Source organism: Oncorhynchus keta, chromosome 9 (assembly GCF_023373465.1).
Source record: "Oncorhynchus keta strain PuntledgeMale-10-30-2019 chromosome 9, Oket_V2, whole genome shotgun sequence".
NCBI lineage: Eukaryota > Metazoa > Chordata > Actinopteri > Salmoniformes > Salmonidae > Oncorhynchus > Oncorhynchus keta.
The window spans coordinates 40,818,190-40,844,100 of NC_068429.1; the positions used below are offsets into that span (position 1 = coordinate 40,818,190).

The 25,911-nt window shown below is 43.3% G+C and overlaps 2 protein-coding genes across 35 annotated transcripts in view; both read right to left on the reverse strand.

Moving 5' to 3' along the window:
- Window positions 1–4,147: 4,147 nt before the first annotated feature.
- On the reverse strand, window positions 4,148–12,579 carry LOC118387839 (stearoyl-CoA desaturase 5-like). 27 transcript variants are annotated; one of them, XM_052525880.1, is made up of 8 exons: window positions 12,146–12,579; window positions 10,672–10,802; window positions 9,704–9,909; window positions 9,202–9,434; window positions 5,975–8,980; window positions 5,850–5,870; window positions 5,726–5,809; window positions 4,148–5,685 (listed from the first exon to the last, which is right to left on the reverse strand). In XM_052525880.1, the coding sequence occupies exons 1-5, from the start codon at window positions 12,390–12,392 to the stop codon at window positions 8,757–8,759; spliced, it is 1,041 nt and encodes a 346-aa protein (XP_052381840.1). In that variant the 5' UTR covers window positions 12,393–12,579; the 3' UTR covers window positions 4,148–5,685; window positions 5,726–5,809; window positions 5,850–5,870; window positions 5,975–8,756. The 27 variants fall into 27 exon arrangements, with proteins under 27 accessions (XP_052381840.1, XP_052381852.1, XP_052381858.1 ...); XM_052525892.1 differs by lacking the exon at window positions 5,850–5,870 and having other exon boundaries at window positions 4,148–5,643; window positions 5,726–5,767; XM_052525898.1 differs by lacking the exon at window positions 5,850–5,870 and having other exon boundaries at window positions 4,148–5,622; window positions 5,726–5,788.
- A 360-nt stretch (window positions 12,580–12,939) lies between these two features.
- The window catches only part of sec31a (SEC31 homolog A, COPII coat complex component), a 28,175-nt gene continuing 15,203 nt past the window's right edge, over window positions 12,940–25,911 (reverse strand). For 3 of the 8 annotated variants that reach the window (XM_052525866.1, XM_052525873.1, XM_052525872.1), the window contains 9 exons: window positions 25,016–25,117; window positions 23,281–23,386; window positions 22,234–22,533; window positions 21,469–21,509; window positions 20,449–20,508; window positions 15,066–15,299; window positions 14,746–14,865; window positions 14,497–14,568; window positions 12,940–14,375 (listed from right to left, as the gene is read on the reverse strand). In XM_052525866.1, the coding sequence (XP_052381826.1) occupies window positions 14,196–14,375; window positions 14,497–14,568; window positions 14,746–14,865; window positions 15,066–15,299; window positions 20,449–20,508; window positions 21,469–21,509; window positions 22,234–22,533; window positions 23,281–23,386; window positions 25,016–25,117 (1,215 nt within the window). In that variant the 3' untranslated portion in view covers window positions 12,940–14,195. The remainder of the gene's footprint in view (window positions 14,376–14,496; window positions 14,569–14,745; window positions 14,866–15,065; window positions 15,300–20,448; window positions 20,509–21,468; window positions 21,510–22,233; window positions 22,534–23,280; window positions 23,387–25,015; window positions 25,118–25,911) is intronic. The other 5 variants (XM_052525867.1, XM_052525869.1, XM_052525868.1 and 2 more) reach the window with 5 other exon arrangements.

Here is a 25,911-nt window from a genome sequence, read left to right on the forward strand (position 1 = left end):
TCTGTGATGTGCAATATTGGGATGAACACTCATAATTGAATACATTTCAACTCTATATCTAACATGGTACCGTTGTTTTATTTTTTTATGCCCATAACCATGAGTGTGAGATGTATATTTTTGCAAGCCGGACCATGTGAAAGGAACTCTTCAACAGTGAAAACTTTGTTCCCAGGAGAACAAGGCCTTTCTTCCATCGAGGAAAGCATTTCCTACAGCCCTCATACAACTATGACTCACCCGTGGTCTGCAATTGCGCAAGCTAACCATCCTTCCGCACAACCCATTGCGACTTTATAGGGATGCCCTGTGTCGAGGCGCAGCTTACCGTGGCAACAGGAAATAGCTTAATTCATCCTCAACATGGTGCCTTATGTCGTGGAAGGATCAGAATTTGTTGGTAACATTTGTAAGATGTTTAATATTCATCAAATGTGTGTAAGTTACTTCTCATCAGAATGGTATTTTTGTATAATACTGTGGCGAGGTTGCAGTTATCTGTTCTATGTCAAAACTAAGTTGCATGGGCCACAGAGAGGGGAGAGGTCAAAGTGTCATCATGTGTAAACATATTTTTTACTCCCTACCTTTCCCAGTGGGGAAAGGAGGGTTGCAGTGTCTGGAATCATTCTATGCTCCCTCTAATGTTGTTTCTATCTTAACCTATAGCCTCATTCTCCTCTCCGTGAGCTTGTCCAGGAGGTTGTATTTTGAGTTGGTTGTATCTAAATGACAATTTGATATATGCTTGTTGATATGGAGGATTTAGTTCTGGGGTTTGGGAAAGGAGACAAAGCTGAACGATGAATTGTGTCTATGCTGTCTGACTATGTGTGTCTTTGCTATTAAAAGGAACTCAGTTGCATTGTAAGGGGACTCTCAGAGAATTCACTGGGAGACACTGAATTTATCTGAGAGTCACAGGATTGTGATAGAGCTCATATAATTAAAGATGTACTTTTAAAACTAACTCTGACGTGTGTGTGTGGTTTGCTCCCATGATTTGGTAAATAGAGGAAATTTCCACGACACTTAAACTCTCCCTGAAGTTTCACAAAAACACTGTCTTCTATCCTCTGTAGGACAGTCAATTCTTAACGTAAAGACTTGAAGCGGTTTAATCTTTTCAAATTTGACATATTTGTGACTAGGGGACCGTCATGACCTGGCATATGAAATTTGAAGTCAATCAACCCAATAGCATTTTTGACCTCCAATGGACACAATGGTCTTGCAGTTCTAGAAGTTAAGAGCCTTCTTAGAATGAATTCTGAAGAGGATATTGTTCACATTAGTTTAGATTGACTCACAACTCCCACTGAATGCAATGTATTGACATGTCAACCCTGTGACACATCTTTTCCCATTGAATGCAATGTATTGACATGTCAACCCTGTGACACATCTTTTCCAATTGAATGCAATGTATTCAAATAAAATATTATTTATATGTCACATACACATGGTTAGCAGATGTTAATGCGAGGGTAGCGAAATGCTTGTGCTTCTAGTTCCGACAATGCAGTAATAACCAACGAGTAATCTAACCTAACAATTCCTAAACTACTACCTTATACACAAAAGTGTAAAGGGATAAAGAATATGTACATAGAGATATTTGAATGAGTGATGGTACAGAACAGATTAGGCAAGATACAGTAGATGGTATCGAGTACAATATATACATATGAGATGAGTAATGTAGGGTATGTAAACAAAGTGGTATAGTTTAAAGTGGCTAGTGATACATGTATTACATAAAGATGCAGTAGATGATATAGGGTACAGTATATACATATACATATGAGATGAGTAATGTAGGGTATGTAAACATATTAAGTAGCATTGTTTAAAGTGGCTAGTGATATATTTTACATCAATTTCCATCCATTCCCATTATTAAAGTGGTTGGAGTTGAGTCAGTGTGTTGGCAGCAGCCACTCAATGTTAGTGGTGTCCTGGAGGGCAGATAGTTTGCCCCCGGTGATGCGTTGTGCAGACCTCACTACCCTCTGGAGAGCCTTACGGTCGTGGGCGGAGCAGTTGCCGTACCAGGCGGTGATACAGCCCGACAGGATGCTCTCGATTGTGCATCTGTAGAAGTTTGTGTGCTTTTGGTGACAAGCCAAATTTCTTCAGCCTCCTGAGGTTGAAGAGGCGCTGCTGCGCCTTCTTCACGACGCTGTCTGTGTGGGTGGACCAATTCAGTTTGTCCGTGATGTGTACGCCGAGGAACTTAAAACTTACTACCCTCTCCACTACTGTCCCATCGATGTGGATAGGGGGGTGCTCCCTCTGCTGTTTCCTGAAGTCCACAATCATCTCCTTAGTTTTGTTGAGTGTGAGGTTATTTTCCTGACACCACACTCCGAGGGCCCTCACCTCCTCCCTGTAGGCCGTCTCGTCGTTGTTGGTAATCAAGCCTACCACTGTTGTGTCGTCCGCAAACTTGATGATTGACCTGTCAATCCCATGTCACAAGTATTGACCTGTCAACCCCGTGTCACATCTTTTCCATCTTTTCCATGCTCCGTAAGAAAGAGTAATAGCAGTACACCTCTTGTTTTCAGCACGCAAGCTGTACTATCCTACACTAGAGCCTGTGTGACGTGAGAGCAGGCCACTTGGAGCTGCTCTGCTGTGGTGCATCTCCCAAGTATGTGGGTTTTTGCTGTATTCAATTATGCTAATGCATACTATGCTATTATAATGGAATCGTGTTATGTTGGCATGTTGGGCTATAGAGTAAAACCATAATAGATCTTCTGTACTTGAAATGAAAAAGAAAATGCACACAAACGTTCCTCCATCCTCAGAGGACTTCAGGGACATCAGTTGCTTTTCCAGACAATAAACATAAAAACGGGGGAGATTTGCGTTAAAGTTCTCAAAAACCATACACAAAATATATCATTGGACCCAATGTTCTAGGAAGAGGTCATCGTTTCATGAAGTCTGAAGGAAGTAACCAAATGGAAAAAGTGGCGAGCAAGTTTGGTCCAAAAAACACATTTTCATTAGGTCAATTGTGTTAGAGGTTTAATTATGCTTGTATCTAAAGCAAAGTAGATCATTTAAAGATTGGTCTATACATCAGTTAGGCTCTCTATAAGCTTCAATATGAGGTTCTAAACCAGCATGAAAAGGTTTGCCTTGGAGTAAGTTGAGCTCATGGCTATGGGGTAAGTTGAGCCAATTGAAATGTTTTTTTTCCCCAGGCGTAACGCAAGACATTATCACTGGGATATGAGGTAACAACAGGGCTTGGCCTATGTTAAAAGTGTTGTTTTTTAAAGTCCAAAGTCTTCGTTAAGTGTTAAGCCTGTGTTAAAATCTGCTTAAAATGATTCAAAGACAATGGTTTTGAAAAGGTAGTGGTCATATTTCATTCAGTACAGAAGTTTGTAGACGGCTTAATTTATCTTGTCCCGCGGCTCAACTTACCTCATACCCAGGGTAAGTTGTGTCAAGATACCACTTTTTTTGGACAAGCTTTGCGTTGAAAACTAATGTTGAAAATTAATTAAGATTTTTCCAAAGATACACAATATCCATACACCCACTTTTGCCCTCAGAACAGTCTCAATTCGTTAGGGCATGGCCCCTACAAGCTGTCAAAAACGTTCCACAGGGATGCTGGCCCATGTTGACTCCAGTGCTTCCCACACTTGTGTCAAGTTGGCTTGATGTCATTTGGGTGGTGGACCATTTTTGATACACACGGGGAACTGTTGAGTGTGAAAAACCCAGCAGTGTTACAGTTCTTGACACAAACCAGTGCGCCTGGCACCTACCTAAACCCTGTTCAAAGGCACTTACATTTTTCTGAATGGCACACATACATAATCCATGTCTCAAGGGCTTAAAAATACTTATTTCAGCTTCCTCCTCCCCTTCATTTACACTGATTGAGGTGGATTTAACAAGTGACATAGTTTTCACCTGGATACACCTGGCCAGTCTATGTCATGGAAAGAGCAGGTGTTCTTAATGTTTTGTATACTCAGTGTATGTAGCTATCTTTGTTAGAAACAATACTATATTTCCCTTGATGGAGTGATGCTGAATGTCAAAAATGGCTCAACTTACCACACTCTCCCCTATACGATAGTTGATTATTGAAAAAACACTCTCCAACGCCATGGCACAAAGTCAACACACACATGAAGCATCTGTATTAAATCATTTCTCTTAGCTATAATAATGGCACGATGATACACTATAGACATTCAGATACCCACACGTCAGTTTAATCATATGTATCCTCTCAGCCGGATCCAGTCATTTACAAAGGAAACTCCACCACCTGGACGTGTTCACTTATCTGGTCCCCACAAGAATAGTAAACAAGTGGACATTTGAACAACTGGCGATATTTTGTTAGTCCCCACAAGGTCAAATGCTATTTCTCGGGGGTTTAGGGTTAAGTTTAGAATTAGGGTTAGGAGCTAGGTTTAGTTTTAGGGCTAGGTTTTGGGATTAGGGTAAAGTTAGGGGTTTAGGGAACATATGATTTTGAATGGGGCTGAATTGTGTGTCGCCACATGGTTAGTTATACAAGAATGTGTGTGTGTGTATGAGTTTAACCAGGGGTCCTCACAAGAATAGTAAACTAAGAAAAAAATTGACCAACTAGGGACATTTTGCTAGTCCCCATAAGGAAAAAGGCATTTTTAGGGGTTTAGGGTTAAGGTTAGAATTAGGAGTTGGGTTTTCAGGTTAGGGTAAGGGTTAGATTTAGGGTTCAGTTTAGAGTAAGGGGTTAGAGAAAATAGGATTTTGAATGGGAATCAATTGTGTGTCCCCACAAGGTTAGCTAAACACAACTGTATGTGTGTATGTGTGTGTCCAATTAGAACTAAACCAGAAGTATATAGGCTATTGATACACAGACACAGTATAAAACCCACACAAGACAGGTACAGAATACAAACAAATACAGCCATTCCACCACTGGGGGTGGAAAATACAGGCATACAACAGACGAGCTCATCTCTCAACAATAGTATAAAGTACAGTAGAGCAGTAACACAAGTCCTATGGTAATGTTATCACTCCTTACACATGATAATAGAGTGGAATCAATTCATCAAAGGGATAGATCAAAGTTCAGGAACATGCTCTCGTAACCTCACATCTTTTTCTCATGTTCTGTCTTGTATTAAATTCAAATCTGAATCGCTCCCACTACGAAGTACATCATGACCGAGAGACTTCTGTTTAATACCTGAGAGTAGTGGTGTGGTGTTGTGTAAATGTGGAGACTGAACTTTCAGCATAGTGAGTAGATAACGCTGAAATGTTCCTGCGAGCGTTTTTTTATCAACTAATTCGTCGCCATGGAAGCTACAGTACGGCCTTGCTTTGACTGATATATTGAATATCTACCCGCCACTTCTTCCACGGTCTGTTAGATTCTCTGAAAGCATAGACGTGAACTGTGATCATTAAAGACTGAATCAGTCAGAGACCAGTAATACTCATCCACTCAGTCTGACTCCTCAGTCATCTATCTGAGTCCTCAGTCATCTATCTGACCTCCTCAGTCATCTATCTGACCTCCTCAGTCATCTATCTGACCTCCTCAGTCATCTATCTGACCTCCTCAGTCATCTATCTGACCTCCTCAGTCATCTATCTGACCTTCTCAGTCATCTATCTGACCTCCTCAGTCATCTATCTGACCTCATCAGTCATCTATCTGCTTCTCAGTCATCTATCTGACCTCCTCAGTCATCTATCTGACCTCCTCAGTCATCTATCTGACCTCCTCAGTCATCTATCTGACCTCCTCAGTCATCTATCTGACCTCCTCAGTCATCTATCTGCTTCTCAGTCATCTATCTGACCTCCTCAGTCATCTATCTGACCTCCTCAGTCATCTGTCTGACCTCCTCAGTCATCTATCTGACTCCTCAGTCATCTATCTGACCTCCTCAGTCATCTATCTGACCTCCTCACTCATCTATCTGACCTCCTCACTCATCTATCTGACCTCCTCACTCATCTATCTGCTTCTCAGACTTCTCTTTTCTTTATTCCACTTGTCTGTGTCTCGCAGACAAGCTGAACGTGGAGGGAAACAGACAAATTATACATCACAGGCGATACATTCTGATTGATGGTAAGGCAAGGGAATAAAATAAACGTTCCCCGCAACCAGTGGCCCTATTTCACATCGCCTAAGGACATCCCAATGTGATGAAGGATTGAAGGGGGGTGGGGACTTGGTACAGGTGACGTGAGTTTCCACGCTAGAGGGAACACACCAGGGACCTTTCCTCTCTCCCTTACGTCACGTTCTGGTAAACATGTCGAAACATATTAAAGTTAACCCCCATACACCATTACCTCTGCATGTGACATTTTACCGTCCACGTTTCGGTCGGTGACCTTTTTCAAGACACGACAATCAAAACGTTGACAATAAACAGCATGTGTATCCTGAATGCAGGGGTCATCTTTTATAATGCCTCCCCACCAGTCCCCCTGTACTAGAAACCCTTCTCCACATCGTAACGTACTGCAGAGCCTGGCTTGTGGAAGCTCATGCAACAGGTAAGTAACAATGCTAGGATTTGATTTTCTGATTTCAAAAGGTGTCTGGTTGTCTTGGTTTCCAGAATAAACCTTGGATTAACTAACCAGTGAGTCAAAAACGACACCTTTGTGTCAGAACATAATGTACAATTCGGGGATCCAAAAGACCAAAGTACAAAACATGAGTTTCGGAAGGCTATTAAGTCTATGTCTGGTAACAGTAATGTTAATTAATTATCGTCATGTGTTTTGAAGGACTCTGTTGCTGTATATGACAAAACTGAATGAGCACTTTTATCATCTGGTAGGCTGTTTGATTCAGTGATTCTCTGTCTCTGTACAACCCTGTGTGGATGAACCAGTGAGAGCTGGTCAAACCTTTAGCTTTTTGCTACTCTCAGTAAAGGTGGTACATAAAGCCCTGAAATCCTTAGATCAGAGAAAGCCTGCAGGTCCTGATCTTCTGGATCCCTGCTTTTTAAATCTGGCAGCTGATTTCATAGCTGAACCACTTACATATCTGTTCAATCTAACCCTGGTATGTAATGAAATTTCGAAAATCTGGAAATCAGCATTTGTCCTACCACTTTTAAAAGGGGGAGATCCAACTCTTTTAAATAATTATAGGCCAATCTCAAAGCTGTCACCCCTGGTGAAAATACTTGAAACCCTTGTGAGTGAACAGCTAAAATCGTTTTTATTTACTAACTCTATTTTATCAAATGTACCAATCTGGCTTCAGGAAGAAGCATAGCACAATTACAGCAGCCATTAAGGTTTTAAATGATATCACTTAAGCCCTTGACAAAAAACAGCACTGTGTCTCACTTTTTATTGATCTCTCTAAGGCTTTTGGTACAGTTGATCATGCTATACTAAGGCAGAGATTGTCGAGTGTAGGTCTTTCAGAGCATGCAGTTGCATGGCTTGCCAACTATATGTCTGATAGAACTCAGTGCACTCAATTTGATGGGCTTATGTCTGTTAAATTGTCTGTCTTTAATGGTGTGCCCCAAGGCTATGTACTTGATCCTCTCTTATTCACTATTTATATAAATGATTTAGACAAAAATGTCCAAAATGCACAACTTCATTTTTATGCTGATGATACTGTTATTTACTGTTGTGCCTCGTCTCTTACAAAAGCTTTCCAGAACTTGCAAACTGCTTTTTATACTGTTCAACATACCTTGTGTCAATTGAAGCTTATCCTCAATACTGACAAAACTAAACTAATGGTGTTTTCTAAAGCAAGAAATAGACCTCTGAACCTTTCACCTATTACTACCTATCAGGGCAAGGAGATTGAGGTTGTAACCTCATAAATATCTTGGAATTTTAATTGATGACAGCCTCTCTTTTAAATTGCATATTCAACATCTTACAAAAAAGGTATGCTGAAATTGTGATTTTATTTTAGGAATAAGGCCTGTTTTTCTTTTGAAGCCAGGGGGCTAGTATCAGCTACATTCATGCCTTTACTAGACTATGGGGATATTTTATATATGAATGCTTCCGCTCAGTGTTTGATATTAATTGACACCCTTTACCATGGCACTTTGAGATTTATTTTAAACTGCAAAACCCTTACGCACCACTGCACTTTGTATACCAGGGTTGGCTGGCCTTCTCTAGTGACTCGTTGGCTCAGTCACTGGTATACTTTTATTTATAAAGCAATTTTGGGTTTACTACCTTTTTATTTGGGCATTTTTATTGTTCAGAAATGTGGTGGGTACTCTCTTCGTTCGCTGGACTTTATCCTGCTAACTGTTCCAAATGTCCGAACTGAATTTGGTAAAAGGGCTTTTATGTCCGCTGCGCAAACGTCTTGGAACGCCTTACAAAATACTTTTAAACTGGAAGAACTTGTCCCGATGGGTATTTTTAAGTTACTGATGAATGATCTTGAGACGGATTCCCTGACCTGTCAATGTTTTTAATTTGCAGTTTTTAATGTTGTTATACTCTTGTGAACTGTATGGTTTTTACTAGATTACTTGTAGTTTTTCATGTTGTTTGTCTGTAATTTTTGTAATGACTTGGCACTGCCTATCTTGGCCAGGACGCTCTTGAAAATGAGATTTTAAATCTCAATGAGCCCAAAATAAATCAATCAATCAAATGAGAAACCGTAATGCAGTGGCGGTCTAAGAATATATTGACGTCTCACCATGGACTTCTCAACCACGACTTGGTTCAGTGAGAACCACCACTCATCCTTCTTTATCTTGTGTGCTGTTGACCGCTCCGTAGCTCCCATCCCCTGTCCTCAGTTTCCTGGACTGTATTGTTTCCACGGAGGCTTTCTTGCGGTTGCTGGCCAGGCCCATCCAGCACATGAGATCGATAAAACAGGTGGTGGGGTTGAAGCGCAGGCCGAACTCACTGGTAGAGTAGTCAAAGGGGAATGTGTGGTGGAAGTTATGGAAACCCTCACCTAGGAGTATGTGTATAGGGGATAGGTGGGGAGTGGAAGTATAAATGTTATATGCATTATTTTGCATACAGTTCCAGTCATTTCAGTCCATTCATCTGAATCACACGATATCAGACAAGTCAAAGCAGTAATGAAGAGTGACCCTAGATACAGCAACGTTATATAAGACATTGTATAGGAGTTACAACATGTTATAACAGGTCATACATAGCCAGACTCACCGATGGCTCCGAAGGTGACCCAGCGGTTCTCGCGGGGGCTGATGTTCTGGTCGTACGGCCGGTTCCCGTACATGTGGGCGGCGCTGTTCACCAGCCAGGTGACGTTGAGCGAGACCGTGTAACGCAAGATGGATGCCATGAAGTAGGAGTTCCACAGTGTCTCACCCCAAAAGTACCAGGGAACCACAGTGGGAACGAGGAAGCACATGATCAGGACTGAGGTTTTATAATACCTGGGATGAAATAGTAGAAAGGGAGAGGAGGTGAGAGGGAAGAGAGGAGAGGAGGGATGACGAGAGGAGGAGAGTAGAGGGAGGAGAGGAGAAGAGTAGAGAGGGAAGAGTAGAGGACAGTATATCTTAGCTCTTATTCAGAGTAACTTGTGATATCTGTATTGAACTTACAGTAAAACAAGCGCAGAGTTAGGGTGTCGTGTTCTGGTCAATCAAACGGGGCTAGAGCTAGGGCTAAGGGTCCATGTGAAATGGGACAGTGGACCCACCTTCTCTGGAACTGGACCACGGGGTCAGCCAAGAGATCAGTGACGTCCAGCTTTCTTCCCTTCTCGGTGACATCGCGGTGTTTACGCACAAACAGCCAGCCAATGTGAGCGAAGAAAAAGCCTCGCGTTGCATTGTGGGGGTCTGCATCTGTCTCTGAGAACTTGTGATGCACACGGTGGTCTCTTGCCCACTCATAGATATCATTCTGGGGAAGAGAGGAGGAAAACGATGTGTGAAAATGTGCGAAGTGAACATTTTGAATCCTGCATTCAGGCAAGTTTTACATAAAGAGGACATTCCGTTTCTGGTGGACATTCATGATTTATTTGTGGAAGAGAGACATGACATAATCTACAGTTTGCTATTCTAGAAAAGTCTCTTAGTGCACCTGGGTAGTCATGACGACACCACTATTCTTTCTGTCCAGGAGACTTCCCACAGCAGTCATTGTTTCCCTGCTTTAGAAACCAGTGGTGTAATATATTTCAGGTCCTGGGAGGAGACTGAGAGCACAACGGTCAGCCACTTAATTAGATTCATTAAGCTGAAACTCAGATCAAATGGGGTCATGCGTTCCAGAGGGATGAAACTCAGCTCAGGTTTATAGCTGCCAGTTTGTCTGTTGGGTTGTGTTTTGGTCCTTTCCTCAGAGGTAATTCTGACATGACGCAGCAGAGCCTCAGAGAGACTTCGGAAGAAATAGCTTTTGATTTGTACAAGTACAGATATTAAACAACTAATATTTACCTGTTTTAGAAATGTATTTCAAAAACTCCGACGTCATTTATGTGCCTGAAAGGGCAGAAAGACCAGCAATACGATACTACATTGAAGTTGTATATTTATCCCTGTGCTTTATGAAGGTTCTCTAATGAGTGACTCCCACCTGAACTAATTAAAACACATCTTCAGGGGATGTCAACAGTTCGGAGGGAGAGAGAGGGATGGAGGGAGGACATGAACTAACCTGGAAGGCCATGGAGTTGGCGGCTGCGAGGAAGACTCTGAGAGGAAGCTTGGCCCTGTAGGAGCGGTGGCTCCACAGCCGATGGGCCCCTGCTGTCACCCCCAGGGCTGTGACGATGAAACACACGTAGGCTGCAACAACACACCAGAAGAGACGACAGTCAACATAAATACCCTCCTGTTACACACAACAGTTTCATCTTTAAAAAACACATTCCTCTCTTTTATTTGACATTCATCTATCTGGGTTATTCTCAGTGAGATTAAATCTCTTTTGCAAGAGAGACCTGGTCCAGGATAGCAGCAGGTTAGTAACTGTTACAGGTGGATACCAGGCTGAGAGTTTATTCTCATCCAAATCTCCCTGTTTGGCACCCAGTTCACAAAATAAAATGTGCTTTTGAATAATGAGGGCTCATAGACCGGAGGCTGTGCAGCTATAAATAGTGTCCCCCCCTTGTTCAAACGATTAATTACTAGACTAATGAAAAGGGTTCCACTTTGGAGAGCTGTGCTGTCTGACGTCTCTGTGGAATTGATTCCAGGAACAGTGGATCACTGTGATGACTGACTGGGGCATGGTAAACACCCACCCAGAGTGGCACAGACACTGTCCATACAGGGCTGGACACACTGTGACTGGATGTGGTTCAGCTTCAAAGTTTTTCAAGAAAATAAACAAATGACAGATGATGGTTATCCCTCAATTCATATCTTAATAGCTCAAAATGATGTAGCTAATAATTATAACATGGTCATGTGGTAGATGACAACACATGATTTTAAATTATTATTTTTAATTCGTTTCGGTTTTTACCTACCATATATTAATGTTTTAGGTCATCAATACACTTTCTCACTTAACCGTTTAAACAGGTTTAATTTAGAAACCCTTATAAAACACGACGCCTGCTGTTTCTGACATGGTGCGTACTTGACCCCACTACGTTTTGAAGGAACAATCTGTTCAAGATGTTCAATTGTCATCTCAATTATCTCACTGAAAGCTCTCACAGCAAAAAAAAATATGTACTCTAAAATATCTACATATTAGCTTGCGTGAATTAAACGTCTAATAAGACTATACCTTTCCGGTTATGAAATCAGAGGAATTACTGTCTCTAAAATAGTTGGTTACAGAGTAAGAAGACAGGTTACACTGGTCTATAATACTGAAAAAAACACAATGCCTTTTTTTTTTTTAGGTCAAATTAAATTCACAGAAGCAATAAGGAGTAATTCAATTCACAAGCGCAATACTAATCATTATTTATAGTGCTGGCATCTCCTTTGTTTACTTATAAATGTGTTAACATAAATAACATACACTTTGGGATTCGGATAGGCTACATATAACATGCATCTCATCACGTATTCAGTGGCATCTGCTTGCACCGACCGACTGCAATGGTAATTTCCAGAAGTTGCACAAGCACGCTATGAGTGGTAGCCTCCACACGGCAGATAAGACTTACACCAGACCCAGGTAAGGGGCTTCGCTCTGGGGATAACAAGGATGGAATACACCGCCCCGATGTGCAGAAAGGCCATGAGGATAACGTTTTTCCATACGATTCCCAGAGACCGCCACCGGTCAGCCTTCTCATCTCCAGCCCGACACGGAGCTTCCATCGCCATCTCGCTGCAGTCCTCAGGTCCCATTTGCTCCTTGACTCCAGTCTTCCCATCGTGAAGAACAACTGCGTCCGGAACACTCGCCATCTCCACTGCGCAATGTGGGAATATGGTCTACGATCAGTCCGACTAGGCTAAAACGAATTTACCCCAATGGAAAGTATAAAAGTCACAAACTATGTAGCAACAACGCATACATTTCCAGGTAAAAGCTCTCACACTGATTCTCTCTCCTTCCTCTGCTCTGACCTCAATGCCAGTGAGGATGAGGTGCGCTGGCTGAGAGCGTTGAAAGCCCTACTGTGGCGCGCACGGGAGTTGCAGTGGCGCAGCCAATAGCGTGCCGCAGCTGAGGTGGTCCTGATGTCAGAACACTTGGATTCAGGACCAGCTGAGTGCAAGGATGATGATGTAGGAAAATAACTTATCTTGTACAGTTTAGCTTTTTACCGAAAGGTTTTCAAGCAACAGGACTGTCTGTAGAAGAGCATATTATTTGCCACAAGACGATCAAAGTAGGTGTTGTGTGAAAATATTATGTGAGTGAAAGTCCATCTCTTACAGCTCGATACCTTACAGTAGCCTAATGTATCATGATAGAATATTGGAGAGATGAGGAAAAATAGACTGCACATGATTTGTGAAAGCATTTATTATTATTTTTACAAGTTACATAGTTAAATCTAATGTACATACATATTAGGCCTAGTACATATGAGGGAGTGCAGGCAGAGATTGTTATAAAAGCTAATAGTGGCTCTATTTTGTAAATACATAACATTACAAATTCCAGATACTAAAAACTCCAAGGTCAAGGCTGAAGATGGAGCTAGAGACAGTCCAAGGTCAAGGCTGAAGATGGAGCTAGAGACAGTCCAGACACATACGTTTAATTCTCCGTTCCAACACACTCACATTGCATTCAGACACTGCATCCAGTATCAGATTAGTTAAATGTCCAGTACCAACTCATTTGCCAGTATTTGTAAACGGAAAGACAATTAGTCTATTAAAACATGACATCCAACCGGTTTATGACAAACATTAATTAGTAACATCTGAAAGCAACTGATATTAAAACAATGAAGCAGCAGGTTTTAAATAAATACTATTTATTGAAAATATTGCATGTTGTCAATTTAAAAAAAATTCCCATTTGCAACATAAGTGTATTTCTGATCTTACCAGGATGAAGAGACAAATAGACTGTTTAATCAAAAGCCTAAATCATACTGAAGACAAGAACTGAGGGAAAGAAAATGGACGCTGTCGCGTGAAATTCATGGCATGACGGACCATTATAAAAAGCTAGTTCCCTCGTTATTAAACCTGACAATAATACCCAATTAAAACAGTCTGATGATGATCCCTGGCATATTATCTTAGCATGGATTCCTTCTGTATTTTAAAGTACAGTCTCTGGTTAAAAGGGGAGCAACCCCCATTGCACTCTGCTCTGTCTGAAAATCATGATTACACTAAAAATGAACAAGAAAACTAAATATGATCCTCAAAACTGGGTTGTTTGGCTTTTTAACACATTATCCCAGTGACAACGATAAGACTGGCAATATCAATACATCTTGGTCCTAGGTCCCGCATGTGTTTACTATACTGTAGTGATACTGGTGGCATGGCTTGTGTTTGAGTTGTAAAAGAGAAGGGGGAGGGGTCTCGAGTCCGGAATGGGATGAAGAAGTTGATCGGACAGTTATGTCATAAAATCCTCATGATTCTACAGGAAGTGTAATATCTGCACTGGGAGCCACATGGAATTCCCACTGATTAAAACACCTGGCTCCCTACGTCTACTTCCTGGCCTCTTATGACATCTCTGACCAATCCTTCTCCATCTCACCTCAGACTCTGAGGAGTGGGGGTCTCTCCTGCTCAGACCCCCAGTTTGTTGGCTTGGGTCAACACCACCTTGAGTACAGGCATGAAGGCAGACGTCTCACTGAAGTTGCTGCTGCTCACTATGTGTGTGTGGATGTTGAGGCTCTCCACGTAGGATCGAGACTCGATGCACTGCACCATGTTGTGCAGGCCCCCTAGGATGGCTGGGGAGAGCTAGAAGGAAACAGAAACGAGAGAGAGAAAGCGTGAGAAAGAGAAATCGAGAGGTGTGGTATAAGCGCAACATTAACACAGAATTTTTGAATTGTAACAGCGTAGAATTGTTCCAACTCACAGTCTGCTCTCGTAGCTTGTCGTAGAGGGCCACAAGGCGTTTGTTGGCGTCATCCAGCTTCCTCTTGGTTTGCTGTGGGGAGAGAGAAATATGATGAGACACGCATATCAACAGCCATAAGCTGAGGGAGTGTTTGAAGAGGACGTGTGAACAATTTTACACTAATGATATAACTTAAGGAAAAGTAGTTGTACGTGACGAATTATGAACTCCAGAGCTAATCTGACTCGATAGACACGCCGCACTCACAGGATCGGTGGCAGCAGCCAAGCACTTGTGGATGAGGCCCTCAAAGGTGTTTTTCAGGACCAGGTGCTCATCGGGGATGGGCTTCATGGTTATCTTCTCAGCAGGGATGGACTGTAGCGGCTGGAAGGTTAACAGAACCACAGCACATGGGTTTTAGACTAACTCTTAGGAATTGTTGTGGAGCTTTCTAAGTTGCAAATTGTACCACGTTAAGAGCTTTGAGGCCATATTGCACTACCAGTAATGTAATCCACTAGAAATATGTTTCTCATAATTTCAATGAGGAATACACCAAATGTATTTTAGGACTAGACCAGCACCTGTATGGTATCTCCAGTCGGGGCTCCGGGCGCTCCCTCCACACTTCCTCCACGCGTCTTGAGCATACCAGGGTTCATGGGTGGGGGGGCCATCTGCTGCTGCATGCCCTGGTAAGGGGCCTGGTTCTGGGCCTGGCCTGGAGGCATGTAGGGGGGCTGCTGGGGGTCCCCAGCACCGAGGGGAGAAAAGATGGGGGCCATGATGGGGGAAGGAGGCGTGTAGTTCTCTGGAACCTGCAACAGTGGAAAGAGTGTAATGTACACTGAACTCAAATATAAACAACATGTAAAGTTTTGGTCCTGTGTTTCATGAGCTGAAATCAAAAGATAGCAGAAATGTTCCATACGCACAAAACGCTTCTCATATTTTGTGCACATGTTTGTTTACATCCGTGTTCGAGAGGAATTTCTCCTTTGCCAAGATAAGGCAGAGCCCCACCTGTTTGAGCCCCACATTTAATTTTTTTGTGGGTTTGATTACAGGCTGTAATAAAAATATACAGTGGGGCAAAAAAGTATTTAGTCAGCCAACAATTGTGCAAGTTCTCCCACTTAAGATGAGGCCTGTAATTTTCATCCTAGGTACACTTCAACTATAACAGACAAAAATGAGGGGAAAAAAAAATCGAAAAATCACCTTGTAGGATTTTTAATGAATTTATTTGCAAATGATGGTGGAAAATAAGTATTTGGTCACCTAGAAACAAGAAAGATTTCTGGCTTTCACAGACCTGTAACTTCTTCTTTAAGAGGCTCCTCTGTCCTCCACTCGTTACCTGTATTAATGGCACCTGTTTGAACTTGTTATCAGTATAAAAGACACCTGTCCACAACCTCAAACAGTCACACTCCAAACTCCACTATGGCCAAGACCAAAGAGCTGTCAAAGGACACCAGAAACAAAATTGTAGGCATGCACCAGGCTGGGAATACTGAATCTGCAATAGGCAAGCAGCTTGGTTTGAAGAAATCAACTGTGGGAGCAATTATTAGGAAATGGAAGACATACAAGACCACTGATAATCTCCCTCGATCTGGGGCTCCACGTAAGATCTCACCCTGTTGGGTCAAAATGATCACAAGAACGGTGAGCAAAAAACCCAGAACCACACGGGGGGACCTAGTAAATCACCTGCAGAGAGCTGGGACCAAAGTAACAAAGCCTACCATCAGTAACACACTACGCCGCCAGGGACTCAAATCTTGCAGTGCCAGACGTGTCCCCCTGCTTAAGCCAGTACATGTCCAGGCCCGTCTGAAGTTTGCTAGAGAGCATTTGGATGATCCAGAAGAAGATTGGGAGAATGTCATATGGTCAGATGAAACCAAAATATAACTTTTTGGTAAAAACTCAAATCATCGTGTTTGGAGGACAAAGAATGCTGAGTTGCATCCAAAGAACACCATACATACTGTGAAGCATGGGGGTGGAAACATCATGCTTTGGGGCTGTTTTCTGCAAAGGGACCAGGACGACTGATCCGTGTAAAGGAAAGAATGAATGGGGCCATGTATCGTGAGATTTTGAGTGAAAACCTCCTTCCATCAGCAAGGGCATTGAAGATGAAACGTGGCTGGGTCTTTCAGCATGACAATGATCCCAAACACACCACCTGGGCAATGAAGGAGTCGCTTCGTAAGAAGCATTTCAAGGTCCTGGAGTGGCCTTGAAAATCTTTGGAGGGAGTTGAAAGTCCGTGTTGCCCAGCAACAGCCCCAAAACATCACTGCTCTAGAGGAGATCTGCATGGAGGAATGGGCCAAAATACCAGCAACAGTGTGTGAAAACCTTGAAGACTTTTTACCTCTGTCATTGCCAACAAAGGGTATATAACAAAGTATTGAGATAAACTTTTGTTATTGACCAAATACTTATTTTCCACCATAATTTGCAAATAAATTAATTAAAAATCCTACAATTTGATTTCTGGATTTTTTCTCTCTAATTTTGTCTGTCATAGTTGAAGTGTACCTATGATGAAAATGACAGGCCTCATCTTTTTAAGTGGGAGAACTTGCACAATTGGTGGCTGACTAAATAGTTTTATATACAGTGGGGCAAAAAAGTATTTACTTTTTCATGTTATTTTGGCATTAATACGAGTCACATCAGTTCAGACCATGTAAATAAAAATGCATCATTGAATTAATGAAGATGCATACAAACAGTCTCTTTGTTTTCTTCAGTAAGGCAGCTCCAAAATGCAGCCGAGCTAAGTGCTTTCTGCGGTGGTGTGTACTACTCCCTTCACAGAACAGCGCAAACTGGCACTAACCAGAATAGAAAGAGGTGGGAGACCCCAGTGCACAACTGAGCAAGAGGACAAGTACATTAGAGTGTCTAGTTTGAGAAACAGACACCTCACAAGTCCTCAACTGGCAGCTTCATTAAATAGTACCCGCAAAACACCAGTCTCAACGTCAACAGTGAGGAGGCGACTCTGGGATCTTCAGTTTCTTGGCAATTTCTCCCATGGAATAGCCTTAATTTCTTAGAACAAGAATAGACTGACGAGTTTCAGAAGAACGTTCTTTGTTTCTGACCATTTTGAGCCTGTAATCGAACCCACAAATGCTGATGCTCCAGATACTCAAGTCTAGAGAAGGCCAGTTTTATTGCTTCTTTAATCAGAACAGTTGTGCAAATATAATTGCAAAAGGGTTTTCTAATGATCAATTAGCCTTTTAAAATGATAAACTTGGATTAGTTAACACAACGTGCCATTGGAACACTGGATTGATGGTTGCTGATAATGGGCATATGTACGCTTATGTAGATATTCCATTAAAATTATAATAATATACACTGCTCAAAAAAATTAAGGGATCACTTAAACAACACAATGTAACTCCAAGTCAATCACACTTCTGTGAAATCAAACTGTCCACTTAGGAAGCAAAACTGATTGACAATACATTTCACATGCTGTTAGACAACAGGTGGAAATTATAGGCAATTAGCAAGACACCCCCAATAAAGGAGTGGTTCTGCAGGTGGTGACAACAGACCACTTCTCAGTTCCTATGCCACCTGGCTGATGTTTTGGTCACTTTTGAATGCTGGCAGTGCTTTCACTCCAGTGGTAGCATGAGACGGAGTCTACAACCCACACAAGTGGCTCAGGTAGTGCAGCTCATCCAGGATGGATTATCAATGCGAGCTGTGGCAAGAAGGTTTGCTGTGTCTGTCAGCGTAGTGTCCAAAGCATGGCGGCGCTACCAGGGGACAGGCCAGTACATCAGGAGACGTGGAGGAGGCCGTAGGAGGGCAACAACCCAGCACTACCTCTGCCTATGTGCAAGGAGGAGCAGGAGGAGCACTGCCAGAGCCCTGCAAAATGACCTCCAGCAGGCCACAAATGTGCATGTGTCTGTTCAAACGGTCAGAAACAGACTCCATGAGGGTGGTATGAGGGCCCGACGTCCACAGGTGGGGGTTGTGCTTACAGCCCAACACCGTGCAGGACGTTTGGCATTTGTCAGAGAACACCAACATTGGCAAATTCGCCACTGGCGCCCTGTGCTCTTCACAGATGAAAGCAGGTTCACACTGAGCACATGTGACAGGCGTGACAGAGTCTGGAGACGCCGTGGAGAACGTTTTGCTGCCTGCAACATCCTCCAGCATGACCGGTTTGGCGGTGGGTCAGTCATGGTGTGGGGTGGCATTTCTTTGGGGGGTCCGCACAACCCTCCATGTGCTCACCAGAGGTAGCCTGACTGCCATTAGGTACCGAGATGAGATCCTCAGACCCCTTGTGAGACCATATGCTTGTGCGGTTGGCCCTGGGTTCCTCCTAATGCAAGACAATGCTAGACCTCATGTGGCTGGAGTGTGTCAGCAGTTCCTGCAAGAGGAAGGCATTGATGCTATGGACCGCATGTTCCCCAGACCTGAATCCAATTGAGCACATCTGGGACATCATGTCTCGCTCCATCCACCAACGCCACGTTGCACCACAGACTGTCCAGGAGTTGGCGGATGCTTTAGTCCAGGTCTGGGAGGAGATCCCTCAGGAGACCATCCGCCACCTCATCAGGAGCATGCCCAGGCGTTGTAGGGAGGTCATACAGGCACGTGGAGGCCACACACACTACTGAGCCTCCGTTTGACTTGTTTTAAGGACATTACATTAAAGTTGGATCAGCCTGTAGCGTGGTTTTCCTCTTTAATTTTGAGTGTCACTCCAAGTCCAGACCTCCATGGGTTGATAAATTTGAGTGATTTTAGGATGTGTTATTTTAGTGTTCCCTTTATTTTTTTTGAGCAGTGTATACATCAATGATGTTGCTCTTGCTGCGGGCGATTCCCCGATCCACCTCTACGCAGACGACACCATTCTATATACTTCCGGCCAGTCCTTGGACACTGTGCTATCTAACCTCCAAACGAGCTTCAATGCCATACAACACTCCTTCCGTGGCCTCCAACTGCTCTTAAACGCTAGTAAAACCAAATGCATGCTTTTCAACCGTTCGCTGCCTGCACCCGCACGCCTGACCAGCATCACCACCCTGGATGGTTCCGACCTTGAATATGTGGACATCTATAAGTACCTAGGTGTCTGGCTAGACTGTAAACTCTCCTTCCAGACTCATATCAAACATCTCCAATCGAAAATCAAATCAAGAGTCGGTGTATCTCACTGATCATCCCTAAAGCAAACACCTCATTTGGCCGCCTTTCGTTCCAGTTCTCTGCTGCCTGTGACTGGAACGAATTGCAAAAATCGCTGAAGTTGGAGACTTTTATCTCCCTCACCAACTTCAAACATCTGCTATCTGAGCAGCTAACCGATCGCTGCAGCTGTACATAGTCTATCGGTAAATAGCCCACCCAATTGACCGACCTCATCCCCATACTGTTTTTATTTATTTACTTTTCTGCTCTTTTGCACACCAATAGCTCTACCTGTACATGACCATCTGATCATTTATCACTACAGTGTTAATCTGAAAAATTGTAATTATTTGCATGCCTTTTGCACACAATGTATATAGACTCCCCTTTTTTTCTACTGTGTTATTGACTTGTTAATTGTTTACTCCATGTGTAACTCTGTGTTGTCTGTTCACACTGCTATGCTTTATCTTGGCCAGGTCGCAGTTGCAAATGATAACTTGTTCTCAACTAGCCTACCTGGTTAAATAAAGGTGAAATTTTAAAATATATATATTTTTTAAATCAGACATTTCCAGCTACAATAGTAATTTACAACATTAACAATGTCTACACTATTTCTGATCAATTTGATGTTATTTAAATGGACCATTTAAAAAAAAAAAAATCAACAGCTCCTGTGTCCTGGAGACCTATAGAGCAAGGTTCAGTGACCACAGCATGACAATGTATAAGTGTAATTGATTGTGTGATAGGACTCACCTTCTTCTTCTTTGGCACTCTGCTCAGGGTAGGCGGGTCGTTCCAGCCATTCTGTGGGCCTGTTGACAAGCAGAGAGAAACCCATCACACACACACCTGTCTCTTCACTAGTCTGGCTGCCACGGTCCCTGCACTCACACGTGCTACATTGTTAGCTAGCCTTGCTAACGCTAGTTGGGTAAGAAACAACCACAGTTCGACTGGCACCTAGGCTACTCACAGCACAACACTACATATTTCATACTGCATCAGCAAGACAATGAGCAAAGAATGTTTTCTTTTTGTCATTTAGCAGACCATCTTATCCAGAGGTACTTACAGGGGCAATTAGGGCACATCAATATATTTTTCACCTATTCGGCCTGGTGATTCGAACCAGCAAACTTTCGGTTCCTGGCCCAACGCTCTTAACCGCTAGGCGACCTGCCACGGTTGGATAATTTTCTTGCCATTTGAGCAAATTACCAAAAACAGCTCTTTCAGGCTAAATGTATTGGTATTTGAGTGCAGCGTAGCCTGGGCTGACCCCTAAATATAATCACCATGATCCCCCCCCCCCGCCCCTGCCTGTCATTTTCATCAGGATATTGCCTGCCCTAGATAGCCAAGCAAAGCTCCGAATCAGACCAATCTGACTAACTTACCAACCCAATCATTCCCGTTTTACGCTCCTGCCCAGAGCACCACACATCTGGGTCAACCAACTGACACTCATATCCATGTTTACCTTTCTATCAACAGCAACGATGAAGATTATGTCCTTGGTACTTCAGGTCTATGAAAAAGTTGATTATGTGATAGCGCCCGTTAAAAATTTGCTGGTTTAAAAAAAAATTGCTGCAGATTCCTTGATTGAACATTCACCAGAAAACAGAATTGGCAGCGCAACAGAAGCAGCAACGCATCACATTGTTGATCGGGGATATTGGCGAGCGCTTTTGATTAAATTGATTGGTATGATCTGGTCAGGCCGGTCATTTACAGGCAGTAATTGCATAAGGTAGCAGAGCGGTCTTTCAATTCACCTTCCATGAAACAGGTAGTGTCTGGATTATATCCCTCTGTGGACGAAAAAAAAAAAATACACTCTAGAACAGTTCACCGAGCCAACAGAGCTGATGTGAGAGATGCTAATGGAGTTGATAGCTAGGGAACTAATAGCATACTCGTTAGCGAGTGTTACTGTACCTGTAAATGTTTACAACTAATAAAGTCCCATTTCATTTAACAATGCGCTAATGCTAACAACATTAACACCCCTCGCACAATTCGAATGTGACCCTGTTAATAAGGAACTGCCATATTTCAGAGGAGTAACAGTGTCTAAGTTGAGAATTGTTACCTCCGCTTTTTCCCCACCCAGGGAGAGAGAGAGAGGTGCGAGAAAGAGGCATGGAACAGCAGCAGCCGTAGACAAATCTGAAGGCCGCACTGTGCTCACTAAGCAGATAGCTAGCACACACACACACACTCCTGGCTCCGCTATGCCCTTACAGTTGGACACCGTCTAAACAGCTGCTTTCGGTGACTTACTCCATTCAGACCAGTTTAATATCCGCCATTAGCTTCCTATGCGCGTCTCTGACCCTACACTTGACATTCCCTGTCCACATTTGGCCCGGCCATTCAAACAGAACTATGGCTATGTTCCAATACCCACACTAGCATACCACTTTAGAATACAGGTCCGATACACTGCTTCTTTCTGAGGGGTATTGTAATGTGGATCCTTCGAACAGATCCAGTCACACCTGTTCTCCCAGAGGCCCGGATCAGGCTGTGTACCTGAGGATCCGGTTGGTGGGAGTGGCGGTATGTACGAGGCAGGCGAACCCGGTCCCCCGTGTTGGAAAGACGCTCCAGATGACAGCGGAGGAGGAGAGAAAGGAGGAGCGGAGGACACAGGCTGGCCCATGGAAGGAGGTGGGTAGAGGGGTTGTTGGGTGTATTGGGGCATGAAGCCTGGGGCTGGGGCTTGGGGTGAGGAGGAAGAGAAGGAGGGAGGAGGAGGAGCAGAGTACTGGAGAGGTGAATAGATAGCTGGGCCACCAGTGCCATGGTTGTACTGGCTGGCCGGAGGGTAGGCTGGGGGTTCACAGGAAAGAGAACAGCATGCATTAGTCACGTAGTTACGTTAAAGACTAACTGGAACAGTGCTCTCTGGGGTCCTTTAGGAGTAGTAACATGCATTCTAATTCTTAGCAGTTCAGGAAATGTGAAACGGAAGCATTTCCTCTTAATAATTACAATCTGGTAACATTACAGAAAAATGCTTCAACTTTGTTAGAACTTCATTCAAAAGTATGTAGACGTTTATGGATAGACTATCAGGCATGAAAGATTTGTTATTCAGAACAGGACATCATGCAGAGAGCGAGAGAGTTAACAGCCAAACATTCTCATTCTCAATTAGAAAACATGGCCATAGAAGGCTCAAGGCCGAGCTAATTACCAAAGAACTTTCGAAAGAGAGAACACTAGGCAAACATTCTCCCCCAGAAAATGCTTGGTTTAAATTTAGAAAAACGGGGCATCGAAGTCAGACTATCTGTATGTAGAATACCCAAGGCTAGCACCTGTACCTGAATCAGAGGGGTTGGGTTAAATGCGGAAGACACATTTCAGGTGTACAACTGACTAGGTATCCCCCTTTCCCATCTGTATGTGCGAAGCCATCGATTAGCTCTTGATGCTACGCAGTGTATCCTCCAAACCGGTTGGTGGCGGCAGACACACACACACACTTCTAGGTGTTCAGGCTGCCATTTTCCTCCTATACATGAAGAAGAGTACCTATAACCTGGAAGTGGTAGTGATGTTCGAGACACTTACGCTGGTACTGATGTGAGTACATGGGGGGGTATGCAGCAGACGAGGAGGCTGGGGGAGCAGCTGACCCAGAGGGAGGCATCCCATACATGGGGGGTGTCGGCTGAACCTGCAATGATCGACAGGACAGACACAAAAGATGACATCACAGACTCAATGGCTGCCTTCCAAATGGCAGCCTAATCCCTATATATTGCACTATTCTTTAACAGAGCCTTATTCCATGGCCTATAAAGTGCATTATATAAGGAATAAGCTTCCATTTGGGAAGCAGCCAGGATCATAACCACGACGTTCCAGAAATGCTTGCCATTTCCTCATAGAACATGTCATCTCCCCAAGGGGGATGAACTGGCCAATCAGCAGTCTACTAGCATATTGTTTTGTGACCGATATATGCCCACACCTTCCAACACAGAAAAGCTGCATTTTAACATAATTAGTCAGGGGAAAAATATTTCACTCATATTGTAAGTAATATTTCAAAGAAAATCGAGAAACACTGAGCAGTTATATTCAAGACAACTAGATAGATGCACAAAATAGTGTAACACAAGAGCAGTGAGTGAATCAGAAACAAGAGAAACGGGACACGGACCGGAGAAAGAGACATGTTTTAGAGCAGCGCCTCTTAAATCCGGTCCTGGGGACACAAAGGGATGCACTCCATTGTTTTTGCAATATACACCTAATTTAAAAATCATTAAAGCTTGACGATGGGCTGATCATTTGAATTAACTGTGTAGTACTTGGGCAAAAACACAAAGCCCTTTGGGTCTCCAGGACCAGAGTTAAGAAACAACGTTTGGATCAGGTGCTCCACACGGACGTGCATGACAAACCACACATGGATCCAGGGTGGGTTGGGGTATGAACAGGGTGTCATGCATTACTACAGCATCCGCAGTAAGTGACCAGCTGGTGTGGGGACCATGGGAACGGGGTGGAGACTTGTCTTCCAACAGACGGGAGTCATGACGCGTGTTGCAAGGAGCGGCGCAGAAAGCCGTCACGCTGTCTGACGTACGACAACAGGGGTTGGAGCTGTGTGTGTGGGGAAAGGGTCAGGTAGAGAGACAGACTAGGGTCATGCAGTTATTGGGGGGGCGGGGGGTTCAGTGGCCCTGAGGTGAGAGGTCAGGGGGTACATGGCTGTGACCCTGTGCTTGGTATACATGCCAGGTCTACGTCGTACCACAATAGCAAGAGCAGCGCTTGCAACAGAAGAGAGTAGCAACGTATTGACCCATAGTAGAACCACAGCAGGCCCCCCCCCCCCCAAAAAAACAGTAACGAGACCATTGGAAAATCAATTCATTGGTTTAAATCCCAAAGAAAGATCAAAAGCGATAAAATAAAATAAAACTTAGTAACGAGACCATTGGAAAATCAATTCATTGGTTTAAATCCCAAAGAAAGATCAAAAGCGATTAAAAAAAAAGACATAAAAACATTCAGGGAAAAGAGTTAGGAAAGCGAGCCACTGGTACTAACTACAGCATGTAGTGACTTGCAAAGAAAGCAGGGGAAATAGTTCGCAACATCTGTTAGGTAGTGGTCTGTGTGTTTATTTAGCTGCTACAATTAGATTTCAGAGTTAGTCAAGATTGAGGAATATTGAACATAAGCCCAAAAAGCTGAAGCACAGTTGCTGGTGTGGTACACGTGTGTGTGTGTGTGTGTGTGTGTGTGTGTGTGTGGTCACAGCCATCGTCAGGGGTAGTGTGTGTGTGTGTACCTGGGGCTCTGTGGTGGCAGGGCCTAGATGAGGAGGAGGGACACTGGGGAGAGCTGTGGGAGTTTGGTTACTCCAGGAGGTAACTGTAGAGGCAGACCTCACCTGGAGAACACACACATACACACAGTCCGCATGGTACACACACACACACACCAATGAGTAACACACAATGGAGGAGCCCCGACAAAAACAACCCCAGCTCAACACTAGAGGTCGACCGATTAATCGGAATGGCCGATTAATTTTCATAATCGCTAATCTGCATTTTTGGACACCGATTGTGGCCGATTAAAAATAATAATAAAAGGTTTTACCTTTATTTAACTAGGCAAGTCAGTTAAGAACACATTCTTATTTTCAATGACTGCCTAGGAAAGGTGGGTTAACTGCCTTGTTCAGGGGCAGAACGACAGATTTTTACCGTGTCAGCTCAGGGATTCGATCTTGCAACCTTCTGGTTGCACTCCACGAGGAAACTGCGTGGCAGGCTGACCACCTGTTACACGAGTGCAGCAAGGAGCCAAGGTAAGTTGCTAGCTAGCATTAAACTTCTTATTAAAAAAAATAAAAAATCTTAACATAATCACTAGTTAACTACATATGGTTGATGATATTACTAGTTTATCTAGCTTGTCCTGCGTTGCATATAATCGATGCGGTGCCTGTTAATTTATCATTGAATCACAGCCTACTTCGCCAAATGGGTGATTTAACAAGCGCGTTCGCGAAAAAAGCATTGTCGTTGCACCAATGTGTACCAAACTACAAACATCAATGCCTTTCTTTAAAATCAATACAAGTATATATTTTTAAACCTGCATATTTAGTTAATATTGCCTGCTAACATTACTTTCTTATAACTAGGGAAATTGTGTCACTTCTCGAAGAGCGGAAAT

Coding starts and splice junctions, on each gene's coding strand:
- LOC118387839 (XM_052525892.1), bottom strand. CDS start 12,392: ATGGCGAGTGTTCCGGACGCAGTTGTTCTTCACGATGGGAAGACTGGA. Junction 9,910..10,671: donor CCAACTCCATGGCCTTCCAG/GTTAGTTCATGT, acceptor TCTCTTCCCCAG/AATGATATCTATGAGTGGGC. Junction 9,435..9,703: donor GTGGTCCAGTTCCAGAGAAG/GTGGGTCCACTG, acceptor ATTTCATCCCAG/GTATTATAAAACCTCAGTCC.